Source organism: Pezoporus flaviventris, unplaced genomic scaffold (genome assembly GCF_033815535.1).
Source record: "Pezoporus flaviventris isolate CSIRO_AGI_PZ_B2104156 unplaced genomic scaffold, CSIRO_AGI_Pfla_v1 ptg000107l, whole genome shotgun sequence".
In the NCBI taxonomy this organism is placed as follows: domain Eukaryota; kingdom Metazoa; phylum Chordata; class Aves; order Psittaciformes; family Psittacidae; genus Pezoporus; species Pezoporus flaviventris.
This window is the reverse complement of record NW_026892655.1, coordinates 572,380-594,280: the sequence shown is the minus strand read 5'-3', so window position 1 is coordinate 594,280 and position 21,901 is coordinate 572,380. Positions and strand designations below refer to the sequence as shown.

Below are 21,901 nucleotides of genomic sequence, written 5' to 3'. Positions count from 1 at the left end.
TACCTTTTATGTTCAATCCTACACATTGTTAGCTGTTCAGGGGACAAACAACAGTGAGGTTAAATGGTTTGAGAGGAGCATCCTTTCATAAATCCCCCTCCACTTAGTAGAGTTTGTTTAATGGTTCCTAAACTAAACCATTGTCCCTAATACAAACCTTATCGTGGCCTTTCAATATCTTAAGGGGGGGCTACAAGAGGGACTTTTTACAGGGACATGGAGTGACAGGACAAGGGGAAATGGCTTCAAGCTGAAAGAGGGCAGATGTACATTAGATAGTAGGAAAAAAACTTTGCTATGAGAGTGAGGCCCTGGCACAGGGTGCCCGGAGAAGCTGTGGCTGCCCCATCCCTGGCAGTGCTCAAGGCCAGGTTGGACACAGGGGCTTGGAGCAAGCTGCTCTAGTGTGAGGTGTCCCTGCCCGTGGCAGGGGGTTGGAACTGGGTGAGCTTTAAGGTCCATTCCAACCCCAACCATTCCATGATTCTGTGGTTTTAGTTGTCAAATCTCAGTTTTCAATCTCTCTATCCTACAGTATGAAACAGATTTGTCACACTTTTGAGAACATGAGCATCATCGTTTGATTTCTGTGTTTTGGAGGAGACAACTGGGTCATGAGGGCATCTGACATCCCGACAACTTGACTTCAGGCACCATTACTGTGGAAATCCCTGCTATCACTAACTTCCTACAACTCATTCAGAGAGTGGCAGCTTTCCTGGTGCTTCCTAATCTCATGCTTGTCCTGCATCATGGCACTTACAGAAGTGGGAAAGAGATCTCAGTATTCTTTTCACATAGAGTAGAATGACTTCTAATATAGTGTGATTGTCACCATAACAGCTTCACTTTCTTCTGCCTTCCTACTTGTACAAGCCACAGGACCTCCAAGGTGTACCTCTCCTCTCGGACTGAATTTAGGTGTTGCTACCTCCAGCTCAGTTTCTCTCGTTCCTTTATCACACCGTAGCTGCTACAGTCGGACAGGTTTTTCACTGTGTGAGCCTTTGACCCCGCTTAGCAGAAGGAATTAAAACCTACTGCAGTCAGAACGTGATGCTGTGGCCTGTGAGTGCCAGTCGATGTCTCGTCAGATATCCAGAGCTGCCAGGCTGTACCGCTCGGAGCCGCCTTCTAATAAGCGTTTTCTAACTCATGCTGGTTCGATTTGCTGCTCCTCGCCCTGGAGAGACGGGGCTTCTTGTTCTTCTGAGGCCTGGCAGGCTCCTTCCCAAAGTCCTTCAGCTCGGACTGGTTGTGGTAGCGAGTGTAGCGCTTGCACTTGCAGGACGTGACGGCTCGGAATTTGTAAGTCCGAGTCTCTTCGTCAGGACAGGCCATCTGGATGCGCTGCGTGCGCGTGTGCGCGGGGATGCAGCGATAATCCAGGGAGTTCTGCCGCCACCACTTCCCTCTGCCGATGGAGTTGGGCAGGAGGTGCGAGGGGACACACTGACCAGAGCACACCAGTTCCTTGACGGGCTTGATGCTGCGGCAGGGCCCCTCTGTGACGTAGCGGGTGGTGCGCATCTCCCTGCAGCTGAAGTCGGAAGCGTCTGCAAACGAGAAACACTTTAATTACGGACTCCTTTTCTCCCCACCCTTGAGAAAGCACTTTGGTGTTTGTGTCACAGGTAACCTGGCTCGGAGCTAGACACAAGCTGCGCATCCTGAAGGGGAAGAGTAACTCCAGATCACCCTGGCAGCATTGGAAGGTTCGGCTATTTAGTTATGAGGCCCTTGACTAGCAGTGTACGAATTGATGACTGAAATCCTCCTCACTGGGTAAATTCCAGCTCAGACTTGTGCATGCGGGCAGCAGAGCTTCTGAAGTGAAACCCCTGCAGCCGCGGCTACTTCATGGCAAATCTGGATGGGATTCTCCTGGCTTCATTTACCTGGGGGCAAAACCTCCCCTCATTGCTCTGCTTTAACTCTCTTGGCTTCAGAGGTTGACTCCAGTTTTAAACCTGTTGTGTAACAAGTTAAGTGTTCCTTAAGTGATTTTCAACCACTATAGTGCGTGCCAGAGAAGAGCAGGCAACAACAGTGCTGAGGGATTCCCACTCTTCTGGCATTAGGTTTTCTGTGTTTACTGCACTCTGTGATAATCCCAATCTAAGTTTAGATTGGATCTAAGGAGGAAATTCTTTCCTGCGAGGGTGCTGAGGCACTGGAATGGGTTGCCCAGGGAGGTTGTGAATGCTCCATCCCTGGCAGTGTTCAAGACCAGGTTGGATGAGGCCTTGGGTGAGATGGTTTAATGTGAGGTGTCCCTGCCCATGGCAGGGGGTTGGAACTGCATGATCTTAAGGTTCTTTCCAACCCGAACTATTCTATGATTCTACATATCCCACATAGTTTCCTTCAGACAGCTAGAGGCACCTTCAGGCTGATTAGGAATCTTATAGTGGTTTTTCCCCCTTTTCCTCAACAGATACAGGCAAATGAAACATTGGGAAATACAAGAGTTTTTTAACATTAAGGCTTTAGAAGAACTTTCCAATTGTAGGGAATTGTAGGAACAGGCTTATTCTGAAGGCATCTCTTTTGCCAGGTGACCTGCTTGGTTAATTGACTTGTCTGGAGGACACATACTTTGATTTCTGAAGGTGTTTGTCAAAGAACTTCACCAGATATGCTCATGTTAACGTTCTGCTCTTAGCCAACAGGATAGTTTAACTCAGGAATGCTACTTGTGGTGCAAATCCTCAAAGGTCACGTTACAAATAGAAGGCTGTGTCTGTTAGGCTCATTCTCCTTGCTGTTCACAAGGTGGTCCCCTCCTTGGTAGATCAAGAGAGAATTCTGACTCTATCAGTGACAGCATATATGTCCTGTCCTCTGTCAGTGCAATACTGCAAGAGTATTCATGGTCTGGTGCAAACTCATGTGTCCTGGGAAGACTGGGCTACTTTGCATCATTTTCTTGATTTCTTGTATTAAAGACATTAAAATAAGATGTAAAACCATTTCATATCTTGAATACCTGCACAGGCTCCTCCACCTTCTCTTGCTTAAGTAAATGCACATATCAGTGGGACAGATTTCCCCCCCTCACTGATGTCAGAGTGGTAAGAGGCTAAAGAATGAAGGTATTCAGCTGTAACAACACAACCAACCTGCCTTGACCTGGTGGTTGCCAGGGCTGCTGTGAGCAGCAGATTGCTCCCCCCTTTTAGGCATTTACTATCTTTGTAAAGTTACACTCTCAAAACCTGCTTTTAAAATACTGTTAATGCTATGAAAGCAGAAAACCATGATTCCCTTCCAGTTGTCCTTGGAAGCAGAAGGCTAGCTCTGCAGTGCACAATAGTGGAAACTCGATCTTGTTGCTCTCTGTGTTTGGTAGGCACGTGTCAATCTGGAGGACCAGGGTTGTCCTGTTTGCCAGTAAGCCACTTCTTTAAAACTACCTTTCCCTGTTTGGTGCCAACTCCTCATCTTCCATCTCTCCTCACAAGGCTTGTGTTTTGCATCATTGCAAATGTTATGTATTTGGGGAAATGCAGTGCCAATGTGTGCTGTTAAAGTAGCCAAACTGATTCCAAGATTGCACACCTCTGCAAAATAAAGTTCCTCCAATTCACTTGGGCAAGAATTCCCCTTGGGAGTGTTTTAACTCTCTGTAGCAGCTTTTCTGGTTGCTGGGACCTGGCTGTGGGCAAAGGGCAGTGAGCAGCACTTCTCCTCTAGCTGAACACAGCCTCCATGTGCCATTTCTGCCGTGTGATCTTTGGCATCACTAGTGCCACTCTTTCTAAAGATTAAGAATGTATATTATCTCCAGTGTCAACCCATCACCCCTTCCTGACATCAGAAAGTCAATCTGTGATAGTTCCTCTTTGCAAGCACAAAACACAGAGAAATTGAAGTAACATTTCTGCAGGTTTTCTATATTGGAGTTGTGTCTGCAGAGAGCAGATGGGCAAAGCCTATTGTAGCACCTAAGGATTGTTCAATACATAGACCACGTTCTTCATCAGTAAACCCCAGTGCATCCCTTCTAACATTTACATTGATACTTCTTCTACAGTAGATATCACTCCCTATCACTTACAGCATTAGATCCCACTGCAAGTTTTAATTAAATATATATATTAAATAAATAAGAAATAGATAAGAACAAGTATTCTTTTGCAAACTGTCTATTAGGGTCCAATACTGTAATAACGATGGTATTTTTCTTACCGTTAGGGTCTGGAGCTTGCTGTATGTGTCTTCCTCCATGCTTTGCCTGGTTCATCGTGTTGTTGTTGCTGAAAGTCTGCTCCATCGGTGTTTCTGTGTTTTCAGTCATCTCAGGGATGATTTCTGTAGCATCATTTTTAAACACTTGCCACCCTTCCACAGATCGAAATGCCATTTGTGTTAAGACACAGACAGAGCACACAGCCCAAGGGATCTGCATGGTGGCAGCTCGCAGATTAGCTTTTCAGCACCCTGACAGTCTCAGATCCCAGGCAAAGGCACATTATTCCCCTTTTTTAAATCCCTTTTAGAACCAAGCCAGCCAATGACTATGCAAAGTGGGAAGGGCCAGAGAACAACTCATTCATCTCAGCTTTTGTCAGTGTGGAATAAAATGGGTGTGTGGGGGTGGGTTAGTGAACAATATTCCACAACTTCTATGTCAAAACTTCTCATATGTGTCCAGTTTTGTGCCTGGCAACAATGGTGACTGACAAGACCGGGATGAACCGGGAGCTGACGAGCCTCTCTGCAGTTTCTTTCTAACGCTGGTATAATTAAAACCAGCCTCCACATTGGCATCTTTGGCTATTGTCTTTTCCAAAGGTTCTTCAGACTTTGTAATTTTACTGTTGTTCTTCCCCTCCTGCCCTGGTACAAAGCAAATCTCAAGCTGTAGTTCAGTGTACACTGTTCTGCTTTTCAGTCTCTGCAGGCAAACTACTGGGGGTGGGAGAATGTAGCTTTTTTTTCCACTTTACAAACCAAGGAGCTCTGCATTTTGTTTCACCAATGTCCTGCAGGAACCAGGAAAGGCTTCTTTTCAACATGAGAAGGGGTTTGTTTGGTTTTCCTTAAAAAAAAATAAGCTACTTGGAATATGTGAGTACGGGGAAACAGCCAGGATGTCGTACATCGTGCTTTCGGATGTGCTCTTTCTCACTGCACGCTACTGCTTCTGCTGACGTTCTGCACCAGTGTTGAATATAGGACACCTGCTTATTTCAAACACAAGAACATGACCAGATTGATTGCCATTCATGATGCAACGAACAAAAAGAGAGAACTGATGTCCCTTATGTCCATTGCACCTACGCCCAAGATGTATTCATGTGTCGTGTTTTAAAATCTCATCTCTGATATCCTTCTTCCTTGCAAAAATCAGATGATAGCAGTAAAAGCTGCATCATTTCTTTGTCTCAGACTACATACACTTTCCAGTAACTTACAAATGACAGCAGGCTAATTGGAAAGAGTCTCAGGTTTTAGTAAGGTTAGATACTACACTGAGCTCACCATAGCTACTGCAAGCAACACTGCTTGCAGCAGTAGAGAGACACCCATGTGTGTTATTACAATGTTTGTCACATACATCCTCACAAAAATACTTCATGTAGAAGAGATTCACTGTCTGACTGTGCCCTAATGCTCCAAGACTCTTTACCTAAGGCTCGCATTCCATTCGGACAACTTCCCTGACCTGGGAAAATGGGTGTCACTGATGTTAAAGTGGAGGTGCATCCTCCCTTGGGGTGACCTTGACGATAAGAAATTATCTAAGACATGACTGTTTCATGGAGAAATGCAACACACTGTTTTTGTCAGACAGGAATACCACATTGTATTGGTATTCACCAATAGTGACCCTGTCCAAAGTGAGATCACAGCTTGTGGCACAGCGTACAGCTGAAGAGCACAACAGGAGAGGAGAAGAAAATGGAGCACTGATAACCACTGAGCCACTGCTACCTGCTCACTCCCCTAGTTAAATGCCTTCGGAATTGTATGTATCCCTCAGCTCAGTTTCTGTGAATTCCTTTTCACTTAATGTCTGTGTAGTGACTATTTCCAAAAGCTGTCATTGGCACTATAGGCCTGCTATAGAGAACTGCTATAGAGAACTGCACTTACAGTCATCAGTTGTTACATAAAACATCACATTTTTCTTGACATAGCTTCTCTAAGTACTTGAACAATCCCCTCTGTAACTGTCTTAACACTTCCCTGTATTACCCACTGGGAGAAATAACCTGAAAATCTATGAAAGTGAGAATCAGAAGCTCTTTAACCTCTGGCTTAAAACTCCTTGTCCCCAGGTGTGGAGGGAAGCCTGATAGAGGCAGGAAATGAATCCAAATCCCACAGACATTCTAAGAAGGAACCAGACGTACCAAGGGAGCAGGTACAAGGAACAAATTGGCATTGTATATTTAGCCTGAATGTGTTGCTGCTGCTTTCTGGACTCTGACTCATGTCCTGCTGTGCATGCACTGCACCACTGTACTCCTTACTATAAGGGCATGAACATACAAACCAGTTTCTGAAATCAGTTCTGTCACTTGTAACATCTGGTGCTCACTATGCACCCCCTCTGCCCATACCTGGCCAATGGGTATGGCCAAGGTGCTGTTTGGAATCCAAGCCCTATAATACATGTGTGCAACTTAAGCTCTTATCTGTGGCCAGCGGCTTATAATCTACACACTGCACTTGAATTCAGCTTCTGACATGTTTAACAGTAACTTATTTGCTTCTCTAACAGTTCTAAGCTGCTGCTAAGCCACTCTTGCCCAAGCAAGCTTTATGTCTCATTGCTGAATCATGCACTACCTTGTGAAGCAGAACGCTATGGTGTGATCTCCTCCAAGTAGCCAAGAATAAATGGAATCTTGGTGTTCTCTCAGCAGAGCCCAGCAAATGCACTGATAAATCATACTGCTGGCTTGCCTTTTTCAGCAATAGGACAGGACTACATTAGATTTACACAGCAGCATTGTTCAGGGATGGAACGATGACTATCTGGAGAAGAATAACAAGCCTACAGCTCCATCTGGTGAGTCAGCCAGCCAGGAACCTTGGCATAGTGAAATTACAAACCCCCACAACAGCTTAATTCATTTTCAGGATTTATTTGCAAAATGAACAGGACGCTAATTCTCATGGACAAATCCTTAGAAGAGACCTCTCAGGCTTATTCTAGTTTTGGTTTTACTCACTGGCAAAGCCCAGAAAGTCATTTTAGAAGAAGCCTCTGTGCTGTACTGAGATTCCATGAGACAGTTCCTCTGTGCTAAAAACATCCTGCATTCGGATGCTACTCATTCTAAGTTTGAAACTTCATGGAATAGTCACTTTTCAGCAGGGACATATTCCAACATTCTCCTATGTGTGTTCTGTCAATACCTGTGGTTCAGAGCTTCATGCTAGCTCCTACTCTTGTTGTCAACATTGCAATCTCAGCTGCAAGACCAAAGGACAAAGAAAGCACCCAGAAAACATGGGTTTTGCTTTGAATTTTAACTTTTAGTTACAAACTTCTCTCCTGTGCTTATGGAAAGGCCAAGAAAGATTTAGTTCAGCCTGAGTAGAAGGTGAATTTAGTTTTACATATATCATCATTTGATCTATCCGGAGGTTCCTCTTTGTAACTTGTTATGCAATGCGAATAGCTTCTCACTTCCACTCTTCCCACTCTCCAACTTCACTAACTCTCAAGTACAAAACCCCTAAGCCATTGCTTTTTCCTTCATTGTGCTGGATTTTACATGGTAGACACATTTTGTCTATGATAAATGCATATCTCACAGAAACTCCATCCATTCTCCAGACTATTTACCCAAGAAGCACCACACCGCTCTTCAGGATAAACACATCACACTATCTTAGCTATAACCAAGAGGTTTCAACTCCAGAAATGTAGTGTTGCAATCAATAGTGATTTGAAGAAATACCTTCCCCAATTAGCATGTTTGTAAGGAACATCTCACACTTCAGAAGGTCAAAAAAGGTGCATTTCTTCCAGTACTTTCCTGGTTTTGTATTAGCTGGAAAGAAAGTTCTCATTCCCATTTTATACAAGCTTTCATTCTACAATCAAAAAAAGAGATTTAGAAGTATAGAGCATATGACAATGGATTTGAAGCATACAGTCTCTTCTTGGCAAGCTAAAATAGGCAAGAAGAATTCGAAACATTACTGTACTCAAACAGCAAGATAAAAGAGGCAGCCTATGGTCCATTAATGGAGCAGGGGACTGACATTCTAAACTATTTTTAGCCTACTCTAAAAGCAGAGCTAGGAATGGTTTCATTACTGAGTCACCCATCAGTAACTCAGAATAGGACATACCATCTTACAGCTCAATTGTCAGATCAATTTATAGCACTTATTTCTCTCCGCTCTCCTACTACAAAACATTTGTTAAATCATTTCTGTCACGCTAAGCTAAATGGGCCACATTAGCACTGAAGTTCCCATCAGAAGTGAGCAGTGTCCTATGAATTCAAAGAGTATCTTGAATATGAGAACAAATTCCTGTATGTCTTGATTTGTCAGGATTTCTTACAAAAACAGGTAAAGAGACTCCACTTACTAAAGTGTTCTGGTTTAATCTGACAACTATCAGCCTTCTTACAACCTATGGAAGAGCAACAGAAGTCTGATGCCTACTGCATTCTTGGCTTTTTAACGGACTGGAATTTTTGACTTCTTAAGTAACAGGTCAAAGTACATGCTTATGAAGCTCTTTTTTCTCCCTGTAGTGCAGAGAGGTATCAGGAATACATGGTGTGAGACAACATAGAAAGAGAAGCTATTCACTTAATACTGATATAATGGGATCTAACAGTGTATGACTATGTAATACTGATGTACGGGTATGTAATTAGCCAATGAAACTACTTACTGCTCCTCACTACTGAACCATCTTGATTCAAAGCAAGCACTAAATACTGATTGTAGAGAGATGAAAGGAAACACTATGGAGAGTGTTCTCCAGTTTTCCCTTTAAAGGACACATAAGAAAAGGCTACTGGACTTGCCAGTTCCCATCCTGTGCAAGGGAACAGAAATAAGCCTGGTCTTCAACCAGAATACTCACTTCTGGAGTTTAACTTCAAAGAAGTTATATAGCTATTCAGGATTCCCTCCCATCATTCCCACCTGCCCCCCCCCAAACCACACAACCCCAACAACCAGAAGCAAAACAGTGTACGTCCTTTGTGATTTTTTGATTAGCGAACTGAATATACAAAAGTAGATCTGATCTTACACGTTACCAATACAACAGTGTTTGCTTAAGATAGTGGTAAGATTTCTAATCTAGAACCACGTTAAAACACAGATAAAAAAGGAACAGATATATCTCAAGTTCTGTTAGTTTAACCAACAACTCTGAGTTTGCAGAGAAGGCCCTTTGCATTAATACTGTGCTCTAACTCCCAGGTACACACCTACACACCATCAGGCATACCATAAACAAAGCTCCCTCTCCTAACATTGCAATGACTCGTTTCAACTTTATGTCAAACAGCATGAAGACATCATTTATTTAAACACAAAGGAAATGTTTCCTATTCAGTGTGGTACGGAACAATGCTCATTTCTATTTAATCACTCCATGCAAGCAATCCAAGAACTCCTGAGTGTACATCTGCAAACTGCTTTGTAGGCACAGCTGTGCTGCCCTACTGGAAGTAATCTGCATATGTGGTCATTCTATCCTATGTTAATGAACAATGATAGGGAAGAAGGGAGAGAGAAACTGTAATTCCACACAAGCCTTGGGAGCCATTATATTCTGCCACTCAGGACTTTATCACACATTCAGTACAAGCACTCCCAAATATAAACCGTTTTTAATTCCTTGCTCAAGTTTTTTCCTCAACATTTGCTCTTGACTTTGTTTTCTAGTACGACTTCAAAACAAAAATAAAAGAGCATTTAATATCAACCATTTCTTGTCAATCACCAGAGCAAGAGGTACAAATACTCTTGGAAATAGTGTGCCTCAAGATTGGGCTCTGAATGGCTTTACTAACACACACTGTGTATTGCGTAAATCCACACTAAACACAACACTGCATAGACTTCATTTTACAAGCAAGTGCTTCTGTGTATTTATATATATATGCTTCTCCATTCCTTGAAGCTCCTACACTCAAACTTTAGGCACTGTGTGCATGAAAAAGAAGCTTTAGAAAATACAGTACTTTAATTAAAAGTGAGTGATGTGTTGGGGCTCTCATAAAATGGTGCTCTGGTGGGATGTAAAACAAGGCTTAAATGAATCACACTCAATGCCAATGCAAACCACAGATGCAACAGAGTCTGCAGGGGGCTCTGGCATATGTGAGAAGACAGCTGCTATCACTGCAGTTACCCCTCTAAAAACACTTCCTCATTGCAACAGCTCAGGACAGTGACACAGTTTTGTGCCTCCTTGAAAGACAGACCCAGAGTTTCACTAGCCAAGAGCAGGAATTCTGTCTCCCTCACAGGAAATGATTGAGCTTGGTGCTTGGGGGTTGAGAATCTAAAGCATCTAAGACATCCTCTGAGAAACTTCAAAAAACACTCCAGTGCCCAGTTCTAGGGCTTCAGTTTGCCCTCCTTCACCAAGCGCTCATTGAGCTGGCAAAGCTGCCTTAGAAAGCCATCATTGGGGCCAATCTCTCGCTTCTGCCGGACCGTGCACAGCGCAGTCTTGACATCCATGTTCTGGCGAAGCATGAGGTAGGCAATAACCAGGGTAGGAGAACGGCTGTAGCCCTCACGGCAATGCACAAACACTTGTCCTGCAGGGAAGACAGGTCATAATTTGGGTTATTCTGGAATACAGGTTTGAAAAGCAACATGAAATAGTTAGGATACAATGCACATTAATATTTATGATTTATGGATACTCCTCTCGAATCATTTAACCTCACTGATGTTTGTCCTGTTTGTCTCACGAGAGCAGAATAGAGGGAGAGGATCACCTCCCTTGACCTGATGTCCACACTCCTTTTGATGCAGCCCAGCACACAGGTCTTGGCTGCAAGTGCACACTGCACGGTCATGAGGAGCTTCTCATCAAACAACATCCCCAAGTCCTTCTCCTCAGGGCTGCTCTTAATCCATTCTCCACCCAGCACCATAACCAACAATAATAAAGCAGGGCAGTACTCCCTTTAGGACATCTAACTCGACTTTACTGCTTCTCAGCTGCTTCCTCTTTGACCTGCTGTTCCAGACACAAAATTTTCCCCTTTTCAAATGCAATGGGAGATATGGCCCCGGGCTACTCTCCAGGGTAAATCTGAGACGAGAACTGATGAACTATACACACACTCTAGAATCATAACCATAACTTGCTTTGAACCACAGCAACAGAAAACCTGTTATCACATTTGCCTTGAGCTGCAGAGGCTTCTCAGCTCAAGGCAAATTTCTCACCAACAGCACGTTACAATAGCTAAAACAATGCATTCTCAACAGCTCTTGAGAGCCTCTAGTGCTAAACTAGCAAGATTTAGAGACTCTTGGTCATATATGTGCAAGAGAATTGACTTCCCCTCTGTAAATGATCAGAAGCAAAAGGGTTTCTAGCTCTGTGAAGGCAGTGTCTTAGAACTTCAAGCAACTAGAAAGCTAAATGAATCTGAAGGGAAATGCTACAGCATACCTCTTCACTTCACTATCCTTACTCTACATTTCAGCATCAAACAAAACTATCCAAGTGCAATAGCAAGTTAACCTTAAAACTGGCTCCAGCATCACCTAGCTACACAATCCTCTTTGTGTACCACCATAAGAACACAGTGGCAGGCACGGTAGACAACTACTGAGACTGAAAGAATCAGCAAACAGAAATGGTACTGTAAATTCAGATTGCCTCTACAAGTGTTTAGATCAAACTGAGCAGAGACAGTCATAGCAGTGTTAAACTCTTCTTCCCTTCTGCAACCTGTTCCAGTGAGTTACAGTGCTCCACCAAACTGGAGGTTCTCCATCTTGTGTATTCCCTTTGCCCATTTCAGAGAAAGAACTTAAGAGAACTGTGGGATTTCTTGTTCCTCCCTTTTTATGTTCAGTCATGAAGCAAGAAAGAAATTAAGCTTATGTAGAAATAACTGGTATACTGAAATAGAACAAACACCATCTGGCCCACTGCACTATGTCCTGAGGTTTCTGCTCTGAGGAAACACACAGGAGAGAAATGTGGCAATCAACATTGCAAATCTCATCTCCAGCCTTTCTGCAATCCTGCAGGAATAAAAAGGTCACCATCACCAATCTCTACCCTTACTGTACATTTGGAAGAAAAACAGGCTGTAACCACCCTTCAGCAATGCATTACTTTTATCACTTTTGCCTTTAATTTGTAATTCCCAATATCCTAAAACAACTTCCAGGTCCTGAATGTTTTTCCTAAAAATTGACTGTGCATGTGATCCACCACTTCTATGGAAAAATAAGGTAACACCTTCCAAGAAAAGCACCATCACAGGACACAACAGCTTCCAAGTCACCTCTACAGCGACAGACTTCCATCTGTCATATGCTGGAGATCTACATGTAAAGACAGAAGATTATGATGTCTTATTATGTATTCTGGTGTCTTGATACAGAGCCTTGATCTGAATTCCTGACTTGGTTGTTTAGCTGATAATCTGAGCAAAGAGCCATTTTAAACAGTAAAAGAAGTTGCCAGGAAACATATGCAGTAGCCAGAAAACAGGACAGCAAGATATTGCAGTCTGCCTTACCATCCTTCTGGGAAAGTGCTTTCTCAATAAAATCAGCTGCCTCCTCAAAATAGCGACTGAGGTTAAACTCTTGCGTGTCATTAGCTTTAATCCCATGGTATCTGATGCCTGTGCCTTCATAGAACTCTGCATTGGTGTTCACATGCATGAATGACTTCCCCTCTGCTGCATTCAGAATATGGGTTATCCCCAGATGCTGCAGCTTCATAATGTTCTTGGCTACGTACCTGTATGATAAAAAGTGTCAAGAAAACAATTAGAACTTGGTGAATCATCTCAGTATTTATGATGTCCCCATAAGGTATTGATAAGCAAAACCTCAGCTTTTTCTGTTAACAGATGCTAAATATACTGTGCCCAGAAGCGATCAGATACAGATTATAAATTCACAGAACTATTTAGAGCCATGGTCATCAGCTGTGCATGAGAAAATGCTTCTTTCTTGGCTGACAACTGAGCAGAGCACACATGAAACTTAATCTGTTAGACCTTAATATGGCATAAAAATGTAACTCTTTCTGAACCTAAAATGCTGACCAAAGTAGGAAAATCCTGCAGATTACAGAAAGCCCAGTAGTTAACTGTTATCTACACAAGCTAAATGAACATCTGGAGCGTTCCTTTTCTCCTAATGACTCTTCACCCCTTAAACTGTAGTGTAAGCAGATGAATCCTTATGCATGACTGAAGCTTCTGCATTTTCTGCTGTCTGTGCCAAACAACTATGGCAATGAGACAAATATTTGTAAAGACTTCATTACCCAAACAAATGTTGACAGATTTTCCATCTGGCAGGACATCATCTGTGCCAGGGGACAAGTATCAGTGTCCGGGGGATCCTGCTTGCAACACAAAAGTAAATCCTACAGTGCAAGGCCAAAACAAAATGTATTAATTCAGCTGTGAGTTCCTATTCTTAGCAGGGCGAGTATACAGCTTAAGTAATAGTATATAGATTGGTACATATACTGCTCAGGAACAATAGGAACTCATGTCCTGGAATTGTGATTAAATCTGGCTCCCCTGGAGGCAAACTCATTCCCAGTGAATGAGTTGTGTAGATTTTATAGATTATTTTCGTACACAGCTAGAGGTGAAAAGGGGAGGATTTGTATGCCTTTTTCTTCTCCCTTTCCAAACAGTTCTTGGATCTCTCCCACTCTTTAACATTTCATTCCAGCTGCATCACGTTCAATGTTGAAATGCTAACTCCTCCAAATGGTAACATCAGGACAAGGGGTAATGGTTTTAAACTAAAAGAGAGGAGATTCGGGGAGGGAGGCTCCTGTTACAGTCTTGCTTCCTTTGGGTAATTCTGACCATGGTTAAACCAAGATCTAACACCTGCATTGCTACTTTGCTTGTTCTCCATGTTCCAGCTCACTCCACTCATCTACACCAGTGCTGTGACTGGGTTTCTGCAGACGATATGGTGCATACACCTCATGCCATCCTGTGCCCCCTCCCTTTTCTGTGTGAATCACCACAGCTTGTTAGCAGGGGTAAGAAACATCAGGAGCAGCAAAAAGCCCGGTCCTGACCCAACTGCGCAGCCGTTTCATTCTGCAGCTACTTAACTAGTTTTAACCTTGTTTCGCCGTGATTTTAGCTTAGATTTGGGACATTTCAGCAGGTGACATTTCCGAGCCATCGGCAGCTCGGGCCTTGCAGCCGCGGGGGTCCTGCTGACAGCGCCCCAGCACTCGGGGCCTTCGGGCTGCCCAGGCTCCGCGCAGCAGCCCGAGGGCCTCCTCCTCCTCCGACCCCGGCTCCCGTTCGGGCCGCTCCTCGGTGCACTCCCTGCCCCTCACGACCGTGCGCGGCCCCAACCCGGCCCTCCGCGCTCAGGGCCTCCCAGAGCCGGGCCCGTCCTCCGCCGGGGCCAGCCTCGCCTCTCGCGAGCCGCCCGCCTCGGCCCGGCGCACTCACGCGTTCCCCACGTGGATGCGCGGCACCACCTCGTTGCTGTGCGCGCTGGGGAGGCTGTAGCAGCCGCTGCCGTTGGCCAGGAGATCGTTCAGCTCCTCCACCGAGATCCGGTAATCCGACATGGCCAGGCCCAAGCCGCTCCCCGCCGGCCAGCCGGAGGTTCCCCCCCCCGCCCCGGCGCAGCGACTCGTGCCCGCCCAGCTCCGCCCTCATAGGCGGAGCCGCGGCCGGTGGTTCTGGTGGCGGTGCCCGCCGGGGCCTACCCCAGAGCAGCGCAGCCGCCTCATCCGCCTGCAGGGCTTCGGTACCGTCGGCCCAGCGGCTCCAGCGCCCCTCGGCTGCGGGCGGACCCGGACCCGGGCAGCGCAGGGGATGGACGCTGCAGGCCTCACCCTGAAGCTGCTTCTGATCGGGGACAGCGCCGTGGGGAAGTCCAGGTGCTGCGGGCGCGGGCCGGGCGGGAGGAGCGCTCTCGGCACCGCGCTGAGCTCTCGGGTTCATTTCCCCACAGCCTCCTGCTGCGGTTCGCTGACGGCGCGTTTGAGCCGAGCCTGAAACCCACCATCAGTGAGTCCGGGTCCCCTCCCGTTCCTCCGCCCCTTCAAACCGGGAGTGTTTCCGCTTGGTTTGGGTTGGGTCCCTTTGGCGAGAGGCAGCGGGGAAGGGGGGGGAGCCGGGACCGGGCGCAGGCAGGGGCGGGGGGGGGGCGGCATGAGCCGGTTCGTTCTTACAGACCTTCATTCCGTTCTGCTACGTCTTAGGTGTTGATTTTAGAGTGAAGAAAATGGTGATAGACGGCCGTGCAGTGCAGCTTGCGATATGGGTAGGTTTTGTCCCAGAGAGGGATAGGTTCTGCTCTTGGCAGATGTAAAAACTTCTCCAGCTTCTTTTGGCCTCCGCTAAACTCTTTTGCATGTTGAGATTGTGTTGTGATGATGCAAATGCGCGCAGAATGCCTTGCCATGACCGTACGAGTGTAGCTACAGACAGGCTTCATTCCAAACAACTCTAAATGCTGCCTTCCTCCACGTTTGTGGCATCAGTTCTGGTAGAGATCGTGACTGCGTGTTCCTGCTGTTATACAAGTGGGTTACTCAGACCCTCTGTTAAGAGTTAGCCTTGCAGGAAAGGCAGGCACTTCGTGCCTGTGTGACCCAGAAGTGCTCTCTGCATTGACAGCGCTGAAGTCGGGTAAACTGCAGAAAAGTGATGTTCAGGGCGATGAAGTGCATGATTGCCTGCAGGAGTTGTGCAGCAGCTCTGGGTATGTTACACCAGAAACAGTCCAGATGCTTTATTTTGGTTAAAACTATGGAAAAAGAAAACACACTCAGTCCTGAACTATTTAAAGGCTGGGTCAGATTTAGTGGGAGACTTGAGCATTTGTCCTGAACTTCCCGAAGCTGTATTTCCAGCGCCTGCGAAATAGGAAATCAAATTGCAGCTGTATGATCAGGGTTATTTATAATATTAAAGCATTACATTTGTTCTGAACGGGATGAAAGAGCCCTAGAAGGATGAGATTGTATGTGTATGGTCGTAGGTATTTAAGAAAGAGCACACTATTACCGATTAAGTAAGTGTGACTACTGTAAAGTGAGCAGAAATGTGCCTTAGCCTGCTGTTAACAACAGTAATAGAAATGCAAGAACTTGGATTATATTCTTTTATTCATTCACACTTTGTGTGCAGAATGCAGAGCAGGAGTGGTAAAGTCACACTTGCTGTAGCCAGTGAGTATAAGTATTGGCTGTGTTCTGAACATGCTGCACACAGATCGGAGGCTTTGCTGAAAATAACCAAGGTGTGTTTGCCCTGATAATCATACAAGGGTGCATCTGCTTGCTATGAAATCAAAAGCAAGGCCAGAACTTGCACAAGTTGTGTAACTGGGAAGGGCACTTTTGCAGCAGTGTAACAGCATCTGGAGAAGCTGCTCATGGGGAGTGGGGGAAACCAGTGCGAAACTTTTAATACATATAAAGCACATCAAAGTGAAAAAGAGGCTTCTGCTTTAGTGCCCTTGTGTGCATAGGTTCCTGATAATACAGTCTCTTTAGTAATGATGAAACAAATGAAATACCTATATTGCTAATTTTAGTTTCTTTTTTAACCAAGCAGTAGTATATTACAATATAGCTGTTAGTCTGTATTGCAGTCTGTACAGAAACTTAAATAAATTTCTTTGGTAAAACTTGTGTAATTCTTCTGCCTCCTTCTTGTTCTGAGTTTTTGAATTTCATGTTGCGCTTGGGAGCTATATGAAGATGGTGACCGAGTGCATGTGTCATCCTGCAGCAGCAATCGAATGGGACTGCTGATTTAAAACTTACCTGTTTAGACTCTTGGCAGACTTGAAGTAGTTCTTTCTAACTGGATTCTCCTTTCCTGCTATGGGGGAGCAAAGGGAGCTCTTTGGAATCACTATGTCTCCTTTCCTGCAGTGTCTTGTCACTAGAAAACCAGTTATTCTTCACCTTATTTTGTTCAGCTCATTGTTGACTGATGAAGCCTTGCTGCTTGGCTTGCAGCAATAACCTTTCACATATTTCACTGGAGTCCCGTTGACTTTCATGTCTGTGCTCATCACCTTAACCTTCAGTGAAGTCCTTTCTATACATTTCTACCCTCCCTCATGTGCTTGCTGTTGCTGTTTACTGTCTGCTTCCCTCTATCTGTTGTCTTATGGTTATCCTTTTTGCTGAGGATAAAATTAACTTTGTATATCTTGAGTAGTTTAAAATACCTTTTTTGTTGTAAATATATTTGATTTTGTGTGAGTGGTGTTGTCTCTTTTATTTTCCTTTTTCCCCCTGTAGGACACAGCAGGACAGGAGCGCTTTAGAACACTGACTGCCAGTTATTACCGAGGAGCTCAAGGGGTTGTTTTAGGTAGGAGGTATATGGAAATAAAACATGATTGCAAAAAGCGTGGTCTTTATTACTACATATGTGCATATCTTTGCAAAAAGAGGTTGTCTGAGAGTCAGAGGAACGCTTGTGATTGTGGCTTTTACCACATCACTACATCATTAACACAAACACAGCATGCAAAACCACTGGCAGGAAGTAATGCTGCTTCGAAACACTTTAAAATACAGAGATGGCACATTGCAGCCTGGGTGAGTTATCAGCTTTGTACTTCCTGCTTCAGGGAGTTTCTTCTAATCAGGCACATTGGGGTTTGTGCTGGTTTTTCCCCCCCTGAAACTATTGATGTGATTATAAGACATGAGGTTTGTAGCACAAGTAATGGATGCCTAGTCAGTCCCTTCTGAGCAACAGCACCATTCAGGAAAAGAAGGGATTCTTTTTCTCTGGTTTTGAGAAGGCTGAAGACCTTGCTCTACAAAATATTCTCTCCAACTGGGGTACAGCTTTTTAAACCTTAGTGATCAAATCAATGCAGTTACCAGTGACCAAAAGTTACTTTTTACTCCGAATCCGTGTTTTTAGCAGTAGTGCAATGCCTGTAATGACACGGGAAATGAGGTGACGAAATACCTATTTTAAAGCATTTGTGGCCCAATTCAGAACTAGTAACATGTATAAGATGACAACTGTTAAGTGTGATTTCCAGTCACAGATCTATTGCAGAAATGCTCGTGTTCTTAAATCCTTAGTGATGTTGTTCCAGTGTGTTCCAGCTCTGGGAAGAGGGTATGATTGATGCATCTTCTGGAATTCCTTAATACTGCTTTGGGGGGGCACTAGTTAGCTAGGAAGGGCTAAGTTCTGCTGTAATCAAGTAAAAAAATAATACCAAGATTCTACAGCAGTTAAGCTCCTTCTCCTCTGTTACCAGTGTATGATGTTACAAGAAAAGACACATTCACAGGACTAGATGGCTGGCTGAACGAGCTGGAAGTCTATACGTCCAAAAACAGCACCGTGAAGATGTTAGTTGGCAATAAAACTGATAAGGTCAGTTTAAAAATGCTTTTGCTTGCTCTCTTGCACTCTTCCACTGATTTTTCAGTCATTATAGAGTATAAATGTGAGATAAGTGCTGAAACTAACAAATCTGTTGTGTTAGGAGGTGATGCTGCTATAAATGAGGGAGCTAGGTTGGGCAGACTCCACTTACTGTGTCGTTTTAGAAGCAAATCTTAAAAGATTTGAATGGAAAATCACCTGGAGAGATGCAGTTGATGAGAGATTCTGTTAAGAAAGTGTGAGGTTCTACCTAAGAACTGCTGTATCGCACTGAATGTAACTGCAGCACAACAAGCAACCCAACTGCTGCTTTCTTTTTGACCAGGCTCTGGTTTGGACATGTGGTGGGGAAGGAGAATTCAGCTCTTCAGATGGCTGTATTTATCTCTGTAGGTGTGAGGTGCACTGGTTGCTGCATGTTTCTTGGGTGTTTTGACATAACTTAGGTGTCTGTTACATAATGAGATGTTTCACAAGAGGCTTCCTGTGTGGTATCCTGAACTAGGTTCCCTTCTTCCCCCTTCCACATCTGCCAGTTCTCAGATCTAATATGCCTCTTTCTGGCAAGTATTTTCCTGCTAGTTGATTGAGAAGATAGCAACACATTAATTTCCAACTGATGTGATGTTGCTGCTGTTCAGTTTGAACCCCTAACAGCCTGCCTAGCAGGAAGCTGTCTGTAGAGTAGGAAGATCGTGATTATTACATGGGTTTAGAGACTTTTCCTTTCAACAAAGCCTCCCTTCTCCAGCGGTGCTCTTCCAGGGACTTCCTAAAAGTGGCAGGTGTGGCTTATTTTAGTCATGTTCTTCATCTCTGCAGCCTGATCGTGAAGTAGAGAGAAGAGAAGGACTCCAGTTTGCTAGGAAACGCTCCCTGCTTTTTATAGGTATGTAGCTCTCTGCCAAACCCTTGCACACTGCTGTTTAGTTTGGTATTGCTAAGTGTGAAGTGAAGCTTGAAAATATTTCCAGAAGCAACTGAAATGCCTAGGGGAAAACATGCAACTCCTCCTGCAATCTTTGTTTCCTGGTTTAGTTAGGGAGTAATTGTCTTGTAGATTTACTATCACAACCTTAGAACAATTTCTGTTTCTCCATTATGGAGAGAAAGTGGAGCTGTGGAATTGTTTTCATGTGGTGCTTGAGACTGGGATGCATTTCTGTTTGTCACCTTCAATTTAAGTGTGCCTTTAAGAGAGAACGGAGAGAAGGTTCAATCATTAAAAAACCTCTTTTCTCTGGTCCCAAAAGACCTTCTTACAAAGTGGAATTCTCCTCGTTTTTGTTTTCTTCCCCCTCAACTAGAGACCAGTGCCAAGACACAGGATGGGGTGCAACATGCCTTTGAGGAACTGGCCATAAAGATCCTGCAGACCCCAAGTGTTTGGGGTAGGAATGCAGAGAAGCAGCGAATGCAGCTGACAGGATCCTCAGCACAGCGGGATAAAAGCTTTTGTGCTGCGTACTGTCCACTTGCTTAACTTCACAGGTGGCTGTTCTGCCCCAAAGAAGGGATTTTCTTGTTAAAGCAGGGTGGGAGCAGTGGTTCCAAGCACTAGTTTGTGCTTTGTTTGTCCTGTCACCAGCTGAGTGGATCCAAACCCCCACTGATGAGCAAAATACTCTTTGTTTGTTAACAAAATGCCCTTTCTCTTTCCCTGCTGCACAACTGAGATCTCCAGGTATTTTTCTGGTAACTATCAGGTTTTTCACTATGAAGTCACAGTTCTTAAGAGTATCGTGCTCTTGCTGGATGGCATTCAACATGGACTCTTTCTGAAATTCCTGCCTTGCCATAAAGTAAGGTAGTATTCCATTTTGGAGGATTATTGAAAAGCTTTCCTTTCCCAGAATGGTATGGGAGTCTTTTAGGCACCCAAGTTCCCTTAAATGTAGTTAACAGGAGCCATCCTGAGCATTGTTTCCCTATTTCACATGGCTTTAAGCAGTTTAAATTGCTACATGTCCCCAGTTCAATATAAGATGTCAAGTTAGAACAGAAAAACTGCAGTTTCAGATACAGCCTGTATCAGTTTCAGATACAGGAAGACCCCTGTAGATGTTAACCAAGACTCATCCTTCAATACTACAAACCATAAAAAAGAATTATGAAAGACTATGTACATTTTAGGTGTGAGCAAGACAGGGAGAGGAGTTCAAGTACTTTGACTTAGACCTTTAGGCACTACTGCCAACGTCTTGGGATTAAAGTAAATTTGCATTCAGACTGTCTTCAAAAATCTCTTCTCAAGGTTTTTTCTCCTTACCAGGCATGGCTAATGCAGCAGGGACTCAGCATTGGCAAGACTGGAATCATGTCTTCAGAACAATCATCTGCATGTACCTTCTTCCTAGCACTTTAGAATAAATAGGAGCATTGAATGTGTTCTCTTCCTCCCCCTACAACTGAAGCTCATCTTAGTTACCTGCAATCTTTTGCATGTAATACAGAGCCTCCTGCCATCCTTTATTTCAAACCTCATTAACAAAACCAATGTTTCTGCCACTATCTTGAGTTAGTACCTGCCTTTGTACATCCACACAGCTTATCTGCATACACTTAAAAAACTAACTCACAACGAGTATTTCAGTTCACTTTTAATAGCAATGCTGTATTTTAATATCTTTTCAGGTATTGTAACTTCAGGTGTAGCACCGTATGTCATTTGCCTTACTTCTCTTAATGCAGATTTCTATTACTTGACTATGTTAGATCATAAAGCATACAAATTAACTTCTTTACTGCTAGTCATTTGGAATATTCTAAGATGTTAGAAGCAACCTTGCTATTAGTGAATTCTGACCCCTAGACAGTATCTTACTTGGTGTTCTTTAAATCAGATCTGTATCCTCTAAACAACATGTTTTTCTTGCAGACTACAAAAAAAATGCTTGTAATCCGCAATACAGATGTACAGTGAGATCAATCTGTCCATTTCATAGTTTCATCAAACCACTTAGTTTGAAGTGCTGCTATTTAAATAAAATATTACCCTCAGTTTTTCACAGGATAAAGGTACATTTGTCATATACTTGACAGTGTCTCTCTTGTCAGCCACATTATAGGGCTGGAGAGAGGGAATAGCAGGAGTGATGGGTCACCCCCATGTGAAGGAGTTCTTGTGCATTTGCTGAGGCTATCAGTCTGACACCAGCTGTGTGCTGTTGAGCCAGAGCAGGTATCTGATTGTGAGAAGTGCTTGTTCTTGTAGCAATGGCAACCTCAGTGCATCAAAGGGGCCAGGGTATGCATCCGGAGAAGATGGATACCGGTGACTGTTCTACACAACCGCTTGGGCTAGGATTAAGTAGGTT

The 21,901-nt window shown here is 44.1% G+C and overlaps 3 protein-coding genes across 4 annotated transcripts; 1 reads left to right on the top strand and 2 right to left on the bottom strand.

Annotated features, from left to right (window-relative positions):
• Nucleotides 1-539: 539 nt before the first annotated feature.
• Nucleotides 540-4,759, bottom strand: SOST (sclerostin). The gene is made up of 2 exons (XM_061477686.1): nt 4,192-4,759; nt 540-1,556 (listed from the first exon to the last, which is right to left on the bottom strand). Exons 1-2 carry the CDS (start codon nt 4,409-4,411, stop codon nt 1,135-1,137), a joined length of 642 nt encoding a protein of 213 aa, XP_061333670.1. The 5' UTR covers nt 4,412-4,759; the 3' UTR covers nt 540-1,134.
• Nucleotides 4,760-9,488: 4,729 nt separating this feature from the next.
• DUSP3 (dual specificity phosphatase 3) lies at nt 9,489-14,832 on the bottom strand. Its single transcript, XM_061477671.1, has 3 exons — nt 14,649-14,832; nt 12,720-12,946; nt 9,489-10,766 (listed from the first exon to the last, which is right to left on the bottom strand). Exons 1-3 carry the CDS (start codon nt 14,768-14,770, stop codon nt 10,561-10,563), a joined length of 555 nt encoding a protein of 184 aa, XP_061333655.1. The 5' UTR covers nt 14,771-14,832; the 3' UTR covers nt 9,489-10,560.
• Nucleotides 14,833-14,937: 105 nt separating this feature from the next.
• On the top strand, nt 14,938-21,618 carry LOC133281819 (ras-related protein Rab-18-B-like). Of its 2 annotated transcripts, XM_061477670.1 has the most exons (7): nt 14,938-15,085; nt 15,160-15,215; nt 15,410-15,471; nt 17,468-17,540; nt 18,454-18,572; nt 19,407-19,473; nt 19,892-21,618. In XM_061477670.1, the coding sequence occupies exons 1-7, from the start codon at nt 15,021-15,023 to the stop codon at nt 20,065-20,067; spliced, it is 618 nt and encodes a 205-aa protein (XP_061333654.1). In that variant the 5' UTR covers nt 14,938-15,020; the 3' UTR covers nt 20,068-21,618. The 2 variants fall into 2 exon arrangements, with proteins under 2 accessions (XP_061333654.1, XP_061333653.1); XM_061477669.1 differs by lacking the exons at nt 18,454-18,572; nt 19,407-19,473; nt 19,892-21,618 and having other exon boundaries at nt 17,468-18,098.
• Nucleotides 21,619-21,901: the final 283 nt, after the last annotated feature.